Raw genomic sequence first — 18,371 nt, 5'->3', positions numbered from 1 at the left:
TTTCTTCTCAGTTTTTTATCTTTTAATGTTTCTTCCTTTTTGTTGTCTTATGCTGATGTGTTTACTGAAGGTATTCCAAATTGATTCATTCAGTGTAAGCAGGTATTGATTGCAACATTTGTATAAGATAAACAGTCATAATGTGTAAATTTCACTGACTGCAACATTTTTATAAAATAGACTCACTATGTGGAAATTTATTGATTTACAAGTCCTTTACAACAAATTATAGACTAAACAAGCTATTGCATTGTAATTGTTGAAATTTATGATTTGCAGAATGTTATTAATATATCAGTGCATAATTACTTTCCTGTTAGGTGACAGAAGATCTAGCAGTGATGTCCCACTCATGGGAAATGAAGTTGACACTAGTCCTTGTCCAGGGGCTGCTCCCACCCGTCCACGTGCACATTCAACCTCACTCACTCCAGAGCGTTCTTTAGGCCCACGTTCACGGTCTAACTTGGGCTTCTTCCGACACTCGGGCCTCTTTAATCATTAGGCCTCCAAGGAAAATAATTAAATAAACATATTCTGTGTAAGATTAATTTAAAGCTTTATTGTACCTTACAAAATCTATAAGTGCTCATCACACTGCCTCAATGTTTTCATTGTCCCAATTAAGCAGCATCCACTGTCTTTTTCTTGGTTTAATAGTTGCAGTGCTGTTTTGTTATTATTTTTACTATTATTATTATTATTATTTTATAATTATTTATGAGGAAGTGCTCAACCTATAAGGGCCTTACAGTGCTTTGGGAATGAGAAGGGTGGGGGGTAATCAGTTTGATCCATGAATGGGAGGATAGCTTTGATTCCTTGGATCAAAAGCCCTTCATGAGCATTATGGCACCCTCTTAAAGGTCTTATAGTTGCAAAGAGAACATTTTGAATGATATGAGATTTCATAGACTAAGATAACCAATGGAAAAGGAGTAACTAATGATTTATTTGTATCCATCTAGCAGAACTGAACATGCATTTTAAACCTTAATAAATTTCTTGTATGTTTTATGAAAATAACTTCGTTATGTACATTTATGTAACACCTTTCTCTGATGTAAAAGTATATATTGCATTTTCTAATACACTATAGTGCAATCAGTCCATAATACCCTTCTTATTTGAAATTTTACAAGTGCTTTATTCTTGCAGTCTTATTTTTTGTAACAATTTAAAATGGTAGATTATACCAAAATGTGAAATAGTGTATACAGTATAGTTAAGTCTCAAGAGTTACGTTAAATTTATGATGTATAGCAAGAAGTGTTTTATAAGCAATAAGAGAGATACCTTAATTTTGCAGTTTACAGGATGCATTTCATGGGTAGAAAATGATTCATCAATAATTTACTGTATGCTAATATTTAAGTAGGGGAAGAGGTTATAAAACTAACAAACAAGCTGATAAAAAGAAACTGCAGTAAATCCTCGATATAACAATGGACCTTGATATAATGAACTTGGAAATAATGGGCAAAATCCACTAGGTAAGTTGTACTTTTAACTTTTTTTTTATTTTCAGTGTTTATTGTGGTATATATATAAAGTGTGTAGATTATTTAAGTGTTTTTTGCTATTTTTCAACTATTCTGATTTAACAGGCACTCAGACAATCCCCCCGTTAATCCATTTCATCGAGGGTTTACTCTGTTAGAATAGAACCTTTATTAAGACAATGTTTTGCTTTGAGACCAAACTTTTTCAAGTCATTATGGTAAGCATGCTTGTGTATTCTCAGACGAGCAGGTGACAAGGAGATGAGGTATAAACCTTACTACCTCAGGTCAGGAGGGCAATGCCCAGGGTCCTGCCAACTGGAAATTTCACTGGTTCTGGGTGATGGTGTCTGTGGTATGAATGAGTACTAATTGCAGGCATTTTCTTCTGTTCCTGTCTATCATGGATGACCATACTCGCCCTGGACTAATCCATGTAGTGTGAAGCTGTGTTATGTTGCAAGCACAGGAATTGTTGGTGTTACTGGTGCAGCAAGCATATTTGTCTTCATATTATTCCTGTGGACAAATCCCTATCTGTCTCAGTTACCTATCTCATTTACATATACCTTATTGCAACTACTACATGGGATGATTTAGATATCTGCATTCTCCTCACACCTGGCATTAACCTTGTTAGAGCTAGTGCATATACTTTCTAAAGACTTGGAAAACTTGGTCTCCAAGCAAAACATTGTCTCAGTAAAAGTTTCTCTTCTGCTATAGTGCATTTTTAACAGTATTTTAAGCACCTACTGGTAATATACAGAAAATAGTAGTTACCCCCTATTACCAAACTGCTGATTTTTGTAGTCAAACTTGTCTACAGTAAAACAGCCAGAAGGAAGATCATCAAATACAGTAGTCATAAGGCATACTAATCTACCTACCTGCAAAGACAATACTTTTTTTTTTTTTTGTTTACTGAAAATTATACAGTGTATATATATTTTTTGTAAACCTCTCAACTTGTATTTGCTGTATATTGAAACTTTGTTATTTGCCTCTTGTATTTGTATGTTAATATGACTGGGGAGCAGAGTCCTGTTGAATGACCTGTGAATCTGCCCAATTCCTTCTGGTTCCAGTCTAGAGAAAGGCAGCATGTGCAGCAGTCAAAACGTACACTTTTTTTTTTAACACACCCATCTCCCACCAAGGCAGCTTAATCCTTAAAAGAGGGAACACTTTCACCATCTCTCATTTAGTTACTGTCTTACCATAAGTGTGCTACAGAGTGCAGGCAATGTACTTCCCACACCGGGACTAAAGTTTGGTTAACCAGTTTACCCCAAATCCCTTCAAAACTGTTACCTTGCTTACACTTCAACAGCATGTCAAGTCATAAAAGCATTTGCCTCCACTCTCTCTTTCTCTGTTCCTTCCCTTTCTCTTCCCTCATACCTAAACCTAAGCCTCACTATCTACACGAAACCTCTTGTTTTTAGTAACCAACCATTTATTACATACATTTATCACATTGCTCCTCTCTCCACCTTATAATATGCCTTTTCTAAATCCGTGTGTGAAAGAAAAAATATTTCATATGTGATGTCTTCACACTTCTGGCAAGACAGAGATTGAGTGTCTGACAATGACTACATTTCCTCTTGTTTTATGGGCCACCCTACCTTGTTTACTCATTTATTGTAAGAGAAAAATACAATACATGGGTTGGGGAAAGGAGGACATTAGTACACACCTTTTATGACACAGCAGTCTCATTGTGAAGCAAATCATCAGCTAATTGGCAGCACAAGTGGTAGCTGCCACTCACATTTTTTGCAGAAAATTATTTCAGTAATGCATCATTTTATTTTGCTGGAACTGTTTGTAAAAACTGGTTATAAACCATGGATATGAAGCATTACAGTTGAAAAATAAAGGCAGCTGTCATTATTTGGTGCATTCTTCCCACGTGAACACACAGTGTATGATGATTTTATTCCAAGATGTATATCACTGTATTTTGCTGGAAATTAAGTGGAGAAGCTGGCTACACAACATAGATGTAGATGAAACTATAGTTTTCATTAGCATTGTTGAGTAAAAAGATGACAAAAAGCAATGTGACCAATATTTGATAAGATTTATTGTTTTATAATTTATTAATAATTATTGTATAAGATATAACTTTTAAACAATGTATTCAGGCTTTTTTTTTTATCCATAGCTCACAAGTGTTACTTGCAAATTTGATTTTTGTTGAACTTGTAGGAGGACTGTAAGCTCCAGTGAATAACAAAGTTTCAATTTACTGTACTTTAGTATTAATAAATAAATTCTTGAAACTGCTGAAAAGTAAAATCTACTGTACAAAATGTACAGGTATTCTCTGTTAAAAACTAGTCACTTTTGTGGGTGTGGACATGATAAAGAATTATAAGGAGTACTGTAATTGCATTTTACAAATGTTACTCATGATAAGTTGTCTTTTGAGGACATTTAATTATTTTTTTCAGTAAACTTGATTTGGTGTTTCTTACTTGTATGCAGCAGGAGACCTGAAATTCAAGCAGAAGATTCCAGCTTGATTGCAGATGAATCAATAAGCATGGATGAAGCAATAATTTAATACATATTATTATTAATAATTAAAAATAAAATAGAGATGACTTAGTATACAAAATGATGTCATTTATATTTTGTAAGTCATGTTAAAATAAAATCAACAAGGTTACATAATAATATTCAGTCATCTTCTGCATTGTAATGTGCTGGTCTTTATATTTTTCCTGATACACTTTCTTCCAGACACTCATAGTATTTCGTCTTAGATATATCTGCAAGTCATGTTATATTGTACATAATAAGCTAGTCACAATTTCAAATGTAATGGGAGAGCATGTTTTGTAACACACCACTGAAACACTGCAATATTTAAATGTATTTCAAATTTAAACAACTTTGTTATTTGGCTGTAAGTAGTTCATTACAATGGATTTCAAATAATAAATTTCATGCAGAATTACACAGCAGTTAGGGTAATATTACGACTAATACAGGTTGACTATCACTAATCCGGCATCATCAGGACCTGTAGGGTGCTGGATTAGTGATTTTGTCAGATTACAGAGTGGTTAAGTTAGAATACATTTACCCCAACAGTTAACCACCTTGTGCTACCTTTAAAATACCCCGTAAATCAGTACAAGTTGGTTAACCCTATCACTGATGGAAATATGCTCTCGCAAAGTTAGCGGTCTCGGCGGTGTTTATACATCGGCCATTTCACTCACTTTACGCCCTATTTTTGGCCAATTCCATTGTCTAGTTAACCAAACTCAGCTATTTCGCTAGTATTCCTTCTATTCTATCAATTAAGTATAAGAAACCAGCCATTTACCTATTTCAACTGCCCAATAAAGTAATAAGAAATCGGTAATTTGGCCAATTTCACACAAATTGCAGGAGGTGCCAGTTTCAAAATAGTGTCTAGAATAAGTAATGCAGACATTCCTGGCACTAAAATAACATTTTCTCTGTTCATTAGTCACGTCTCCAGGCCCCTCTTATATCACGCTTGCTTTCCATTCTGAATTTTTATTCACACAAAAAATAGAAGACTTACTGTTATGCAGACTACTGCATTATTGTAATAATTGTATAAATAATGTCAACCCGTTCGTGACTTCGTATTTGACTGGCCAGTTGGACACATATTGGACGAGTGACGTGATTTATTTACTCTTGAACATCAAAAATCAAACATTTCCAGTATTTCGAGATCAATTTCAATGTACTTTCCCTTCTGAAAACAATAAAAATGATCTCTATTTTTGTAATATATCTTCCATTCTATCAAATGAGGCCAGAAAACCGAGAATACAACCATAAAAACCATATGAAAATACGTGAAAATACGCCACGGTCGAAGTTTTTCCTCAATATGCACTACATAATGCAGGATTTTCTTATATAGTGCACACTTACCACATGGACGTATTCTCTCATATCTAGACCCAGATTTACAGGTCACTGCTTATATGAGTGAGCTGAGCTCATGTCGTCATACTACAGGACCAACAGTAGATTCAAAGGTGTGATACAATGGGACCAACAATGAATGGGTTAATAAAGTTAACCAATTTGACTTAGACAAAAAAAGTTCATCACTGCCGCTTCCAAAGTGAAGAGCTGAAATTTACAACTCAACACCTTCACTGATATGTAGCCTAAACCACTTCATCAGAACTTGATCTAGTCCCAAACTTTTTTCTTCCTTCATGGTTTTCCTTTTACACAACTGTTTCTGTGAATCACTGTTAGCAAAGAAACTGAGTAATCTTTCTTTGTTTCTTTATGTCATAAACTTTCAAAGAGCCAGCACTATATAATTCACATGTGCTTCTCGCAGACACACTGCTGTCGAGTTTTTTCAGAAGTTCAACCTTATATTTCATGGACAATGTACAGTGTTTGCACTTTACACAGCGAGAAGCATTTCCTTTATTCGTTGGACCCATGGCTGGGGTTAAAGTGAGCAGGTTATAACAATAAATGGAGAAAAACAAATTGGAATACCTAGCCTGTGTTTGCAAGTATGCAGCAGGTAGTAGCAGGTTGGTGAGGCGACCTGGATAATTTGAAATTATGCTAGCCGAAATTAGTGCCGGATTACTGATGGAACCAGATTAGTGATAGCCAACCTGTATACCATTATTATTATTATTATTAATACACTCATGGGGAGTGTTAAACCCAAAGGGATCTTACAGGGCCTAGTGAAATGGGAGGCATTCAGGTTTGATACAAGGAAGGGGAGAAGAGGTCCAGTTCCTTGGATCAAGAGCCCATCACTGGTATTAAAGAACCTCCCGTGAGGCAACTAACATGCTTGGAATCAAACAGCTGTTATATGCAAATGGTGCTTTAAAATATTGAGGTGATCTTCCAAGATAATTCACTGGTTAGACTGATGCACATCTAATGCCATAATATATTTTCATTATTATTATTATTGTTACTGCATATTTACAAGAAAATGCTAAATCCAAATCGGTCATATAGCTGTGATCATATGCTTTTAACAATTTTGGCCTTAATTTTTGAGTACATATATACATACTATATTTAAATTTTATGCATTATTTCTCAAAGTGGAAAAAGAGACATTACATTATACCATGAGAAAATATTGTAGTGTTAGGGTGCATCTATGTACTGTACTGTAATATAATATCTCCCTCTCAATATGATATATGTGATAAGTTGCTAACAAGTACAAGTATGCAAGTGATGTTGAATATACGAGTCAAATCTTAAGTCTTCAACTATTTATTATGTTATTCTGTGGTCATGTGAGGGAACTGTTTACCATGTAGATCAGTGATACAATTTTTATAGGTTTAGGGAGGCATGATGTAATTTGTATTGGGCATCCACAAACGATATTAATTAGTAATAAGTGGAAGTCATGGAGTGAAGATATTTTATTCGAAGAGAATACTGGTGTTATTGTATAACAGTCACTGTATTGTGCTTTTAGGCAGAGGGTGCAATCTTGGCTTACAAAATAATGACCATTTTGCCAAACATGCCAACTTTAAATTTATTGTAACACTAATGGTACTTCTCTTTTTCGAAGAAAATTATACAAAAGTGCTATAATTTTATGGAACACATATGTACAGCACTTCAGGCCAACTTAAACTAGGACTAAACAAATAAACAAAATGGTATTTCTACAAGATACAATACATAGTTTTACAAGAGTGGATGACATTTGATAGTGCCCATGGAAAGTCCCCGATTATGCTGAACATTTTAGGAAAATTAAAACCCTAGACTACTAGAACATAATATACATAAAGCACAATGTATATACAGCCTCTCCTCACTTAACGACGGAACTGTTCCGTTCCTAAGACCACATCGTTAAATGAATTCGTCACTAAGTGAGGAGCATACTATAATGGTAGCGAGTTTGTGTCGAAACATTTTTTATATTGTTTTAATGTCACCTTTGCACCACTTATAACATTTCTGGTATATTTTTAAATGTTTATACAGCAGTGTACTGTACATTGTAATAAACAGAATAGAGGAAATCAGATCTAATATACATTATTCAGGTACGCATACTGGTCAGCGAGCCCATCGTAAGTCCGAGGCGTTGGTAAATGAGTATGTCGCTAAGTGAGGAGAGGCTGTATATACATATACACAGACATTAAAGAAAGACATATAATAAAAGTAATTCTAATGAATATAACAAACATGAGAGAAGATAAAAACAAAAGCATGGGGTATAACAATAAGAAATAAATTTCAGCCAAATAAAATGTGATCTTAAATAAGTTTTTTACATTATTTGACATTTAATACAATGATTAAGAAACTAAAAAAATTACACAGATGTGAAGATAGTTGTGGCTTATGAGTAAAGTAAATGGTAATGATAGAAGGGTAAACAACTTTAAAATTTATATATATATTTTGGCAACAGTGTAAAAGTGAAAAGATTTTGAAGTTATAATAGTGTAATATTCAGTTGCGCAAAAGGTAGATCATCTCATTGAGGTAGGGTGACCCATAAAAGAGGTAAAAACACACTCACTGTCATTCATTCAATCACCATCTTGCCAAAGAAGTATGATGATATCATAGCTCCGATGACCCTTTGAACTGCAACATCCTTACTCTTCCTTTGAAGTGCCAGCTCCTGCAAGGAAGTGCAATGCCAGTCTGAACATCACAGAATTAGGTATATTTTACAGTATTGATGTTAAATATTTTTTATCAGCAGTTTCCCACCTAGGTAGGGTAACATTTACCATTGTTCATTCAATAGCTATTTTTCTCAAAAGCTCAGACATCATAATTCAAATGATCCTCCAAACTGCAACAACTATTAAATATTGTTATTAAGTACATATAGACTCAACTAAGATAGGGTGGGCAGAGGCGTCGCTAGGGTAGGTGTCACCCGGGGCGGAATCTTTGGTGTCACCCGGAGTGGCATCTTTGGTGTCACCCGGGGTGGTATCTTTGGTGTCACCCCCATGAAATCCAAGGGCAGGGGGATAGGGGGAGTAAACTCCAGTTACATCACTGCTGAATGCCCAGTGACTAATGTTAGCAATGAGAACGTTTAAAGGCCATAAACCAAACTTTATTAATGATAAAATAAATAATTATAGCAATTGAGGAAACAGACTCAAATACCACTTTGAGTATAGGCAACAGATCTTACATTTATTCATCTTCAACAATGAACAAAAAAAAAAAAATCTTGAAAAATAAAGAAAAACACTAGTTCCAATTTGACCCTGAGTACAGGTAACATCTCATTGAATCTGATATTTCATTTCCTTGTCTTCAGTCCTGCAAAATTATCTATCACATCATCAAAATCAATGATTTTCTCTATATACGCCTATTTGTACTCTGTAATCTTATAATAGGCTATATAGAAATGAAGGATTTTTCTCTTATGTTACTGCAACATGGTTTTGGTCATTAGTGTTACCTTCTTTAGAGGCTCTATGGTGTCACCTCCTAAATGGCGTCACCCGGGGCACCCCCCCCCTTACGATGCCCCTGAGGGTGGGTAAGATTAAGTTATAGTATATGTTAATTTTAGCAAGATTAGGTTTAATGAAAATTATAAATTTGTACAATATTTCAATTAAAAAAATATACAGAAGGTAGATATATTATACATACAAGAGAAAATTTACAAAAAAAAAAAAAAAATCTCCTTGTAGGGTAGCTGAGCTTATTTGATTGACTACCTAAAAAGCATCACAGTATCGTCAGTATTATCGTTAATCAAAACTTCAATGTGTGTAAAACAATCATAGGTAGGTGTGGACCCAAGAGGGTCCATACCTACCTATGTACAACATACTATATTTTATTGGAAGAGTTAGTAAAAATGTGTGTAGAATGGTATTAAATATGCTGGGTTCCTCTCAATTTTGCACACAGGAAAAGGTGCATCACTTGAAGATGAGGTCTCAGGTAAATTATTATTCATAGAAAGAGCTAAACTCATATGGGTCATACAGTACTATACGGCAGAGGGAAAAAGAGATGGAGGGGCAGCAGGAAGGAGAGATGGCAGTGTTAAGAGATGAGCATTGGCTGAAAGGATTAGGAAAGCAGAAAGAATGTCTGCAACAAAGCTGGGACTAGAAGAGAGGAGGGCAAAGTTTGCATGCTAGGGTACTAGAAAGGGTGTCTGAAATGAAGTTTGCATTCTCCAATGACCAGGGTAACTGATCAAAATATGTTGATCAGGGTAACCTGATAATCTTTGTAGAATGCCATAGCATGCCTTTCCTAGGTAAAATTGTTAAATGTACCTCGACAAATTGTTAGGAAGATTAGGTTAATTAAGCAGTATTATTTTTTATAAAAAGTTTTGCAAGGTTAGGTTAGTGTTGATCTACACTGTTTTGAGGGAAATGTTAAATTACATTGCATATAAACATGGTTAGTTCCATAACAATATGATAGGAGTATCCATGTGGTGTAATTTCAGTGCAAAGGTTCTGTTTTGTGTGTGTTACTGTACTTTTTGGAGCACCACCAACACACAATGATCAACCTGTGTATCGTAGGTCTCTCACTTAATGACATTCTGTTTTTTACAACAATGGCACCTTGGAATTAATCAGTCGCTTAGAAACATGGACTCACTCTTCCAATACACACAAACAATAATGATATATTTTATATTGCATTAGTAATACTTTTTCTCAATTAGTTTTTTGCTAAGTGCATTCATATTTTATTTCTGCTCATTTTATGCATATATAGTGAGCTTGCATTTGTTCTGCCAAGATTGTTCAACAATTACAAATTTAATATTACTGATTTTCTTAAGGCTCATTTATAAATACAGTACCAAATTATTTTTTCTTGGTTAATTTTTTACCAAATACATTAATTTTCTTAAGGTTTGTGTTCATTTTATGTATATACAGAGAGCTCATATTTGTTTTATAAAGATTTAATATTTAAGTTGTTTGGTTCAGTTGTGGTAGCACCTAACTGCTGTTGCTACTGGATATGTAAAATTCACCCCAAAATATTGGATTAAAAATATAGTAAAAATATAAACAATCTTTATATTTTTTGCTTCAGCCACTTTGTAGAGCTAAATGTTATCTATGTTATATCCCAACCTCACTGCAGTAGCTCTATAAAAAAAAGTAAAAATTTCTGAGGCCAAAACTATTAGTGGCAGAAGAGTTATAAGCAGCATCAATGTTTACACTGCCCTGCTCACCTCCCTGTTGGTTCCTTATTGGACATGAAAAGCAGGTTAGGAGTGTGCCTCCCTATCTTCTCCAACTTAACCTTACCCTCCTACCAACACCCTTCCCATCACCCCTCCCAGCCAACCCCTTCCCAACAATCCCTTCCCAATAAACTTGAATTCCACCACTTCCCTCTCCCAACATCTCTCACTGAGGGTGACACACTGATAATGTGAAAACTATTGCTACTGCTTCCATAATTTTACTGCTTTCTGTATTCAACTGAAGAAGCTTGTTGTGCAGACAAAATATTTCAGCAATAAAGATACCCGAGTGTTGCTTATGTGAAGAGGAACAATACTAAATTGAAAATATTGAGTAAATATTCTTAGGAAAAAAAATAAAATTAGATATGAAATATAATGGCTCAGGAATGCATCTCTGATTATGAATCAGGTGTCTATGGGAAAATAAGCTCTGAATTACAATCGACTTGCGATAAATTTTTAAAAACACATTAATGTCATAAGTGGGGGATCTACTGTATAGTGTAAATAGTTAACTAAAAAAAAGCATGAATATTTCACAATTATGTATTTTATTATAACTTAATAAAAATTTGAATGGGATGCAAGGCATCCACCTTGGATAAATAGCTTTCAAGTACTGCAAGATTTTTACTTCACTGATCCGGAGGGGGTCAGTGAAGTAAATGCTTTTACCAATACCAAGTTTTGTTTAGATGTTCATTTATAATCTAGACACATTTTTACTCTACTTGGGCAAACTGGGTCAGGTTTATCTAAGAGTGTATCCAGAGCTGCTGCAATAAGATTCACTTTGTTCTTTGACTGATACAACTCTCAACTCAAAACCACCAACCAGTCAAATCTAAGCTCATTGTTTTCATTCTGCTTTGTTTTGGAATTTACACTACTGTACTACAATACCATTGTTCACTGTTGCCATTTACCGTGTCACTGATGAGCCTGATATTTATACAAGTTTTTGAGGCAGCAACAGTTCTTTATTGGAGCTTTAGAAATTTATTGCACCTACCACAAGCAGTCTCTCATTAGTGACTAATTAAACATTCTATAAAGTCAGTCAGATGAGATGTAGAATAATGCTTCCAACCAGCCCTGGCTTCATAATTACAGCATAATATATGTAAAAATCATTAACTGGTTCACAAGCATACCCATATAAAAGTGCAAACGGAGCAATGTGTTGGCTTTTATACCTTCACGTACTCCTCCCTCCAGATAAATCATCAGTATGTCCCTCTTAGAGTATGCAGTTGCTTTCTCATGCCTGCAGAAGTAGCCTCTTCATGTCTAACTCCTCTCCCAACATTTTTTTTTTATTCAAGTGGTGGGAGGGAGTGGAAGATACAGCAGTGACTAGCAGTATAATATGCATGATGCAATGATTCTGCATGTTCTCTTCCTCTCTTTCTTGCATTTCCTCATTTACGTCCTTGGAGGTAGGTTTTTCACATCTGACTCATCTTTTAGAACCAGTGACAAGCACATTTGAGGGAGTGACGATACAGGTATGAATCATGGCATTATGTTCACAGCATATTTTGGCATGCTCTCCTTTGCCTGCATCTTTCTTTCTTTTATGTAACCATTAATAGTTTTTTCACATATGACTATAAAGATCAATGCATGGGAGCTAAGAAGAGTGTTTCCTCTCATTTTCTGTGAGGTGTGGCAATGTGTTATCACCCTTCTCTGCTCACTTTTATACAAACCTTGCAGTAAGCCATGATGCAGTTTGACTTTCCTTTAATAAGGTTAAATAGCACAGTATTTTTCAGAGAACATAACCCCTACTTTACCATTAATTTATTGGTTCAATTAATATTTGAATTAATACTGTATGTCAATGTCTAGAAATGTAACACTCTTACTATTTAAGGTTTGACTATTTTTTATATATGGTATATATCACCATGCTTTTGTTAAGGTTTGAATGGCCATACTGTACATTTATTACACATAACTGACAATTATATTATAATGCATAATAATTAATAAATCAACATGCACTTACATCATTGCATGTTATATTGAAAACTGATCAGGCTTCTGTGTACACTTGCAATGTTTTTATGACCAAAAGTACAGTAAGTCCTCACTTAATGTCACTGACAGGTTCTTGGAAACTGTGATGACATATACTGAAGCCAATTTTACCAAAGGATAATTTATATAAACAGGGCTAAATCAAGGAATAAATGTTTGCAAAAGTGAAAATTGTAAGGAGCACTTCCTACTGCCATGTAGTTCAAAAATAAACAATAATATGGCAGGGTGCACACACACGCAGTCGTTCAAGACTCTATACACTGTGTACGTCAGGCCCATACTGGAGTACGCAGCACCAGTTTGGAACCCACACCTGGTCAAGCACATCAAGAAATTAGAGAAAGTGCAAAGGTTTGCAACAAGGCTGGTTCCAGAGCTAAGGGTAATGTCCTACGAAGAAAGGTTAAGGGAAATTGGTCTGACGACACTGAAGGACAGGAGGGTCAGGGGAGACATGATAACGACATACAAAATACTGAATGGAAGAGATAAGGTGGACAGAGACAGGATGTTCCAGAGATGGGACACAGAAACAAGGGGTCACAATTGGAAGTTGAAGACTCAGATGAGTCAAAGGGATGTTAGGAGGTATTTCTTCAGCCACAGAGTTGTTAGGAAGTGAAATAGTCCGGCAAGTGATGTAGTGGAGGCAGGACCCATACATAGTTTTAAGATGAGGAATGATAAAGCTCATGAAGCAGGGAGAGGGAGGACCCAGTAGTGGTCAGAAAAGAGGAAGGGCCAGAAGCTGAGCTCAACCCCTGCAACCACAATTCGGTGAGTATGCACACACATGCCAACATGCACACACATGCCAACATGCACACACATGCCAACATGCACACACATGCCAACATGCACACACATGCCAACATGCACACACATGCCAACACGCACGCACGCACGCACACACACACACACACACACACACACACACACACACACACACACACACACACACACACACACACACACACACACACACACACACACACACACACACACGCGCGCGCACACACACACACACACACACACACACACACACACACACACACACACACACACACACACACACACACACACACACACACACACACACACACACACACACACACCTTAGTAAGGAATCATTCAAGACACTGTACACTGTGTACATCAGGCCCATACTGGAGTATGCAGCACCAGTTTGGAACCCACACCTGGCCAAGCACATCAAGAAATTAGAGAAAGTGCAAAGGCTTGGAACAAGGTTAATTCCAGAGTTCAGGGGTATGTCCTACGAAGAAAGGTTGAGGGAAATCGGACTGACGACTCTGGAGGACAGGAGGGTCAGGGGAGACATGATAACGACATACAAAATACTGCGTGGAATAGATAAGGTGGACAGAGTCAGGTTGTTCCACAGAGGGGACACAGAAACAAGAGGTCACAATTGGAAGCTGAAGACTCAGACGAGTCACAGGGATGTTAGGAAGTATTTCTTCAGTCATAGAGTCATTAGGAAGTGGAATAGCCTAGCAAGTGATGTAGTGAAGGCAGGAACCATACACAGCTTTAAGACAAGGTATGACAAAGCTCAGGAAGCAGAGAGAGAGAGGACCTAGTAGCAATCAGTGAAGAGGCAGGGCCAGGAGCTGAGTCTCGACCCCTGCAACCACAATTAGGTGAGTACAATTAGGTGAGCACACACACACCGATGGGTATGTCCTACAAAGAAAGGTTGAGGGAAATCGGACTGACGACATTGGAGGACAGGCGGGTCAGGGGAGACATGATAACGACATACGAAATACTGCGTGGAATAGATAAGGTAGACAGAGACAGGTTGTTCCAGAGAGGGGACACAGAAACAAGGGGTCACAATTGGAAGCTGAAGACTCAGACAAGTCAGAGGAATGTTAGGAAGTATTTCTTCAGTCATAGAGTCGTCAGGAAGTGGAATAGCCTAACAAGTGATGTAGTGGAGGCAGGAACCATACATAGCTTTAAGACAAGGTATGACAAAGCTCTGGAAGCAGAGAGAGAGAGAGAGGACCTAGTAGTGATCAGTGAAGAAGCAGGGCCAGGAGCTGAGTCTTGACCCCTGCAACCACAATTAGGTGAGTACGTACACACACACACACACACACATATATATATATATATATATTTATACATATATATATATACTGGGACCCACACAGACATGGGAAGAACGTTCAAACTCCATACACAGCGGCTCCTAGCCGGGAATCAATTTTAAAAGATAAAAAGATAAAGGTAAATATTTATTTATTTGCAAAGGTTACAATGTGTAATTACAATTTTGGTTCGCTAAGTACAAAGAAAGCCACTATTATTCCGGGGCATTTCGAGCAGACTAATCCTAGTGCATCACTCTTATAATAAAACAACATTGAACAAAATGATATTAAGTGAGAACTTACTGTAACATGATACTGTATCTACTTATAATGTAAGATAATTCCAGTGCAAATGAATGCTCTGGGGCATGTTTATAAATTATTGATGAATACAGGGTGAGTTGGTATTAAAAGGGTTCAATGATTAACTCACTAAGCAAGTATTATATTTATAAAAATGCACTAAACCCATGAGGGTCATTATTAAGCAATACTTCTACTGCTACTAATTACAACCTCCACATGTCTTTCAGCTTTCAGGTGATCATCCAAGAGTTTTGGAGAAAAGACATAGTAAATATTTGTTTAAGAATTAATTAAATAAATACTGTAATAAGTTAGTGTGAAGTGTTATGTAAACTTCATGTTTTACCAATTACTGTAGTCTACATCCTTCATCAAGCAGTGCCACAATTTTAAAAATTGTAAAGAATTATGAAAGTGTCTCTTATGTAAATACAATTTTCATATTAATATGATGGTAAGTGGTAACTTTTCCTTGACTAATCCAAAGAATTCTCATATGGTCATATCTGGTGTACACCAGGACCTAGGTACGAATATATCTGCTGCAAGAAATGAGAATCTAATGTGATATCATGTGCTCTTCCACTCACATAATTGGAGTGGTATTCATTATTATTATTATTAATCATAATCACAGAAAGTGCTAAGAGAGTGGTATTTATAGTGAAATTTAGTTCATTCACTTATTTTAAATCGATTATATTTCTGAACAGATAAATTAGTGTCTAAATACCTCAAATCTTTATAAAATGTGCAAAATACTCTATATGAAAAAGGAAAATTTGTACATATGCATTCTCTCACTTGCCATGTTATTCAGTGCTATTGATTCATAAAAAATAACTGCTTTTATTTATTGAGAAATAAATACTCTGCATTGTGTGCCTCTCATGTGAAGCCTAACAGCTACACTAATTAATGTAACTGATTACACTGCATAACATTAAACTAATAGGTAGCAAGAAAGGAGAGCCCAAGTGAACTCTATGCTAATTCTTGATTCTGAAAAATTCCTTGTCCTCTTGTTTTTATTATTTCATATATACAGTAGGTAACTGTATACATAAAGTAAATAAAGGTAACCAAATGTTATATTGCTCTTATTCACCCCTATTGTAAATATTTTGTTGACATTTTCCCATTCTTGAGGAATATTATTATTATTATTATTATAATCATGGGAAACTGCTAAACCAGCAGGGGTCAAACAACACCTAGGTAATGGGTGACAATCAGGTTTGATCACAAGGAAGAGGAGGCTAACTGCAATTTCATGGATCAAGAGCATCAAACCAAAACCCTCTTCTTGAAAGGTCCATGAGCAATAAAATGTCTTAACATTATGTGTACCATAATAACCTATTTCACTACACAAGGGAGATTGCTCAAAACTGGTGAGGTACTCTTGATCAAATGAAATGGACCAGACCTCCTCTTTCTTCAAGTGAACCTGAATACCTCTCATTCCCCTACCATATTATTATATATGATGGAAATAAGCAGTAATCATATAGGGGTCATATAGTGACCCCTATATGATTAAAAATAAAAATAGATTGAAGTATAATACCATTTTATTGTACTGTATATTTTTCCTCTCAGGTCTGGAACCAGTCATTATTATTATTATTATACTCACAAGACAAGCATTAATCCTGTATAGATCAAACAGTATTACATGGTGGAAGTGTGCCATCATCATGGAAAAGATGTATGAATGGAGGGGTCAAGGGATAAGCCAGAGCGTAATAGACCAGTTTTAGGAAATCAGTGCTTGCACTTGAATCATGCAGTATCCAAATTGCATCTAGGTATTACAGGTTGGCCATCACTAATCTGGCATCATCGGGACCTGTAGGGTGCCAGATTAGTGATTTTGCTGGATTACAGAGTGGTTAGGTTAGAATACACTTTGCCCAACAGTGATGTTTATGCATGGGCAATTTCACCCACTTTATGCCCTATTTTTGGCCCATTCCATTGTTTCAGTCTACCAAACTCATAGCTATTTCACTAGTATTCCTTCTATCTGTCAACTGAGTACAAGAAACTGCCCATTTACCTATTTCAACTACCCAATAAAGTGGTCAGAAATCGGTAATTTGGCCAATTTCAAAATTTCAAGAGATGCCAATTTCAAGAGGGTCCAGAATAAACAATGCAGACATTCCTGGCACTAAAATAATTTTCTCTTTTAGTCATCTCTGCAGGCCCCTCTTATATTATGCTTCCTTTCCATTTTGAATTTTTATTCACAAGAAAAAAAATAGAAAATAAAAAATTTGTATTACCACTTACCATTTAATTACTGTAGACGGATCACACCACAACACCTGCCTGACACCTAGACCCTACACTGGCCAGCTAAAGATCTAAGTGCAAGGACTAATGGTGCACTTTCCTGTGAGTGATGGTCATATGCCTCATTTTCCGCCATCCACACGTAATTCTTGAGGTTCCCAAATTTCCTGTCCCAATTCTTCAGCAGGGGACATTAACATGGGTTCCTAATTACAAATTCAAGCTGAACCCCCCCCCCCCCCAATTTGGCTCGGAAGATGCCGGATTATTAGCAGAATTTCCTGACAACCAGTGCCCACAAATTACCAATGGTGCCTTCTTGCATCACTCCTCGGCTCTTCCACAAAGTCTCTGTTTTACTGATATGTGCAAGTCCCCATGCTCTTACTCATCTTCATGTTATGCATCAAATAAGACACCTTAATTCTGTTGTCATCATCTGAGCCATTTTTGTTCATTTTCATCATCATTTGGACTTAATATCTTTATTATTCTTAATATTATTCCTTCTGAGTCAATCATCTTCACGGTTCACCATTTTCTACCCCTTAAAGGTTCCTTGATGCTGGCGAGAGTATTATTATTATTATTATAATAAAAAAGAAGCGCTAAGCCACAAGGGCTATACAGCTATGCTGGCGAGAGGCTCTTGATCTATGGAATTTGATTAATGCTATATTTCCCTGAACCAAACCTGAATACCTTCCATTCCTCAAAGCGCTGTATGACCCCATAGGGTTTAGTGCTCCCCATAAATGTAATATAATCCTCATTTTCTAACTCAATTTTCTTACTGCTTCGTCTTCCTTACATTTATCTTAGATACTTAGTGGA

The 18,371-nt window shown here is 36.1% G+C and overlaps 1 protein-coding gene and 1 long non-coding RNA gene across 2 annotated transcripts in view; one reads left to right on the top strand and one right to left on the bottom strand.

Moving 5' to 3' along the window:
• Positions 1-16,328, top strand: part of LOC128696907 (uncharacterized) — a 145,286-nt gene extending 128,958 nt beyond the window's left edge. Inside the window, exon 8 of the mRNA XM_053788339.2 lies at positions 321-16,328. Coding sequence (XP_053644314.1) covers positions 321-505 — 185 coding nt within the window. The 3' untranslated portion in view covers positions 506-16,328. The remainder of the gene's footprint in view (positions 1-320) is intronic.
• LOC138853480 (uncharacterized) lies at positions 3,876-18,286 on the bottom strand. The gene is made up of 3 exons (XR_011392667.1): positions 17,535-18,286; positions 8,062-8,166; positions 3,876-4,006 (listed from the first exon to the last, which is right to left on the bottom strand). It is a non-coding gene; the product is annotated as an uncharacterized lncRNA (long non-coding RNA).
• Between the last annotated feature and the right edge of the window lie 85 nt (positions 18,287-18,371).

The sequence above is a fragment of the Cherax quadricarinatus genome, chromosome 31 (assembly GCF_038502225.1).
Source record: "Cherax quadricarinatus isolate ZL_2023a chromosome 31, ASM3850222v1, whole genome shotgun sequence".
NCBI classification, from domain to species: domain Eukaryota; kingdom Metazoa; phylum Arthropoda; class Malacostraca; order Decapoda; family Parastacidae; genus Cherax; species Cherax quadricarinatus.
The sequence above is the reverse complement of the archived record's forward strand: the minus strand, read 5'-3'. Positions and strand labels throughout refer to the sequence as shown.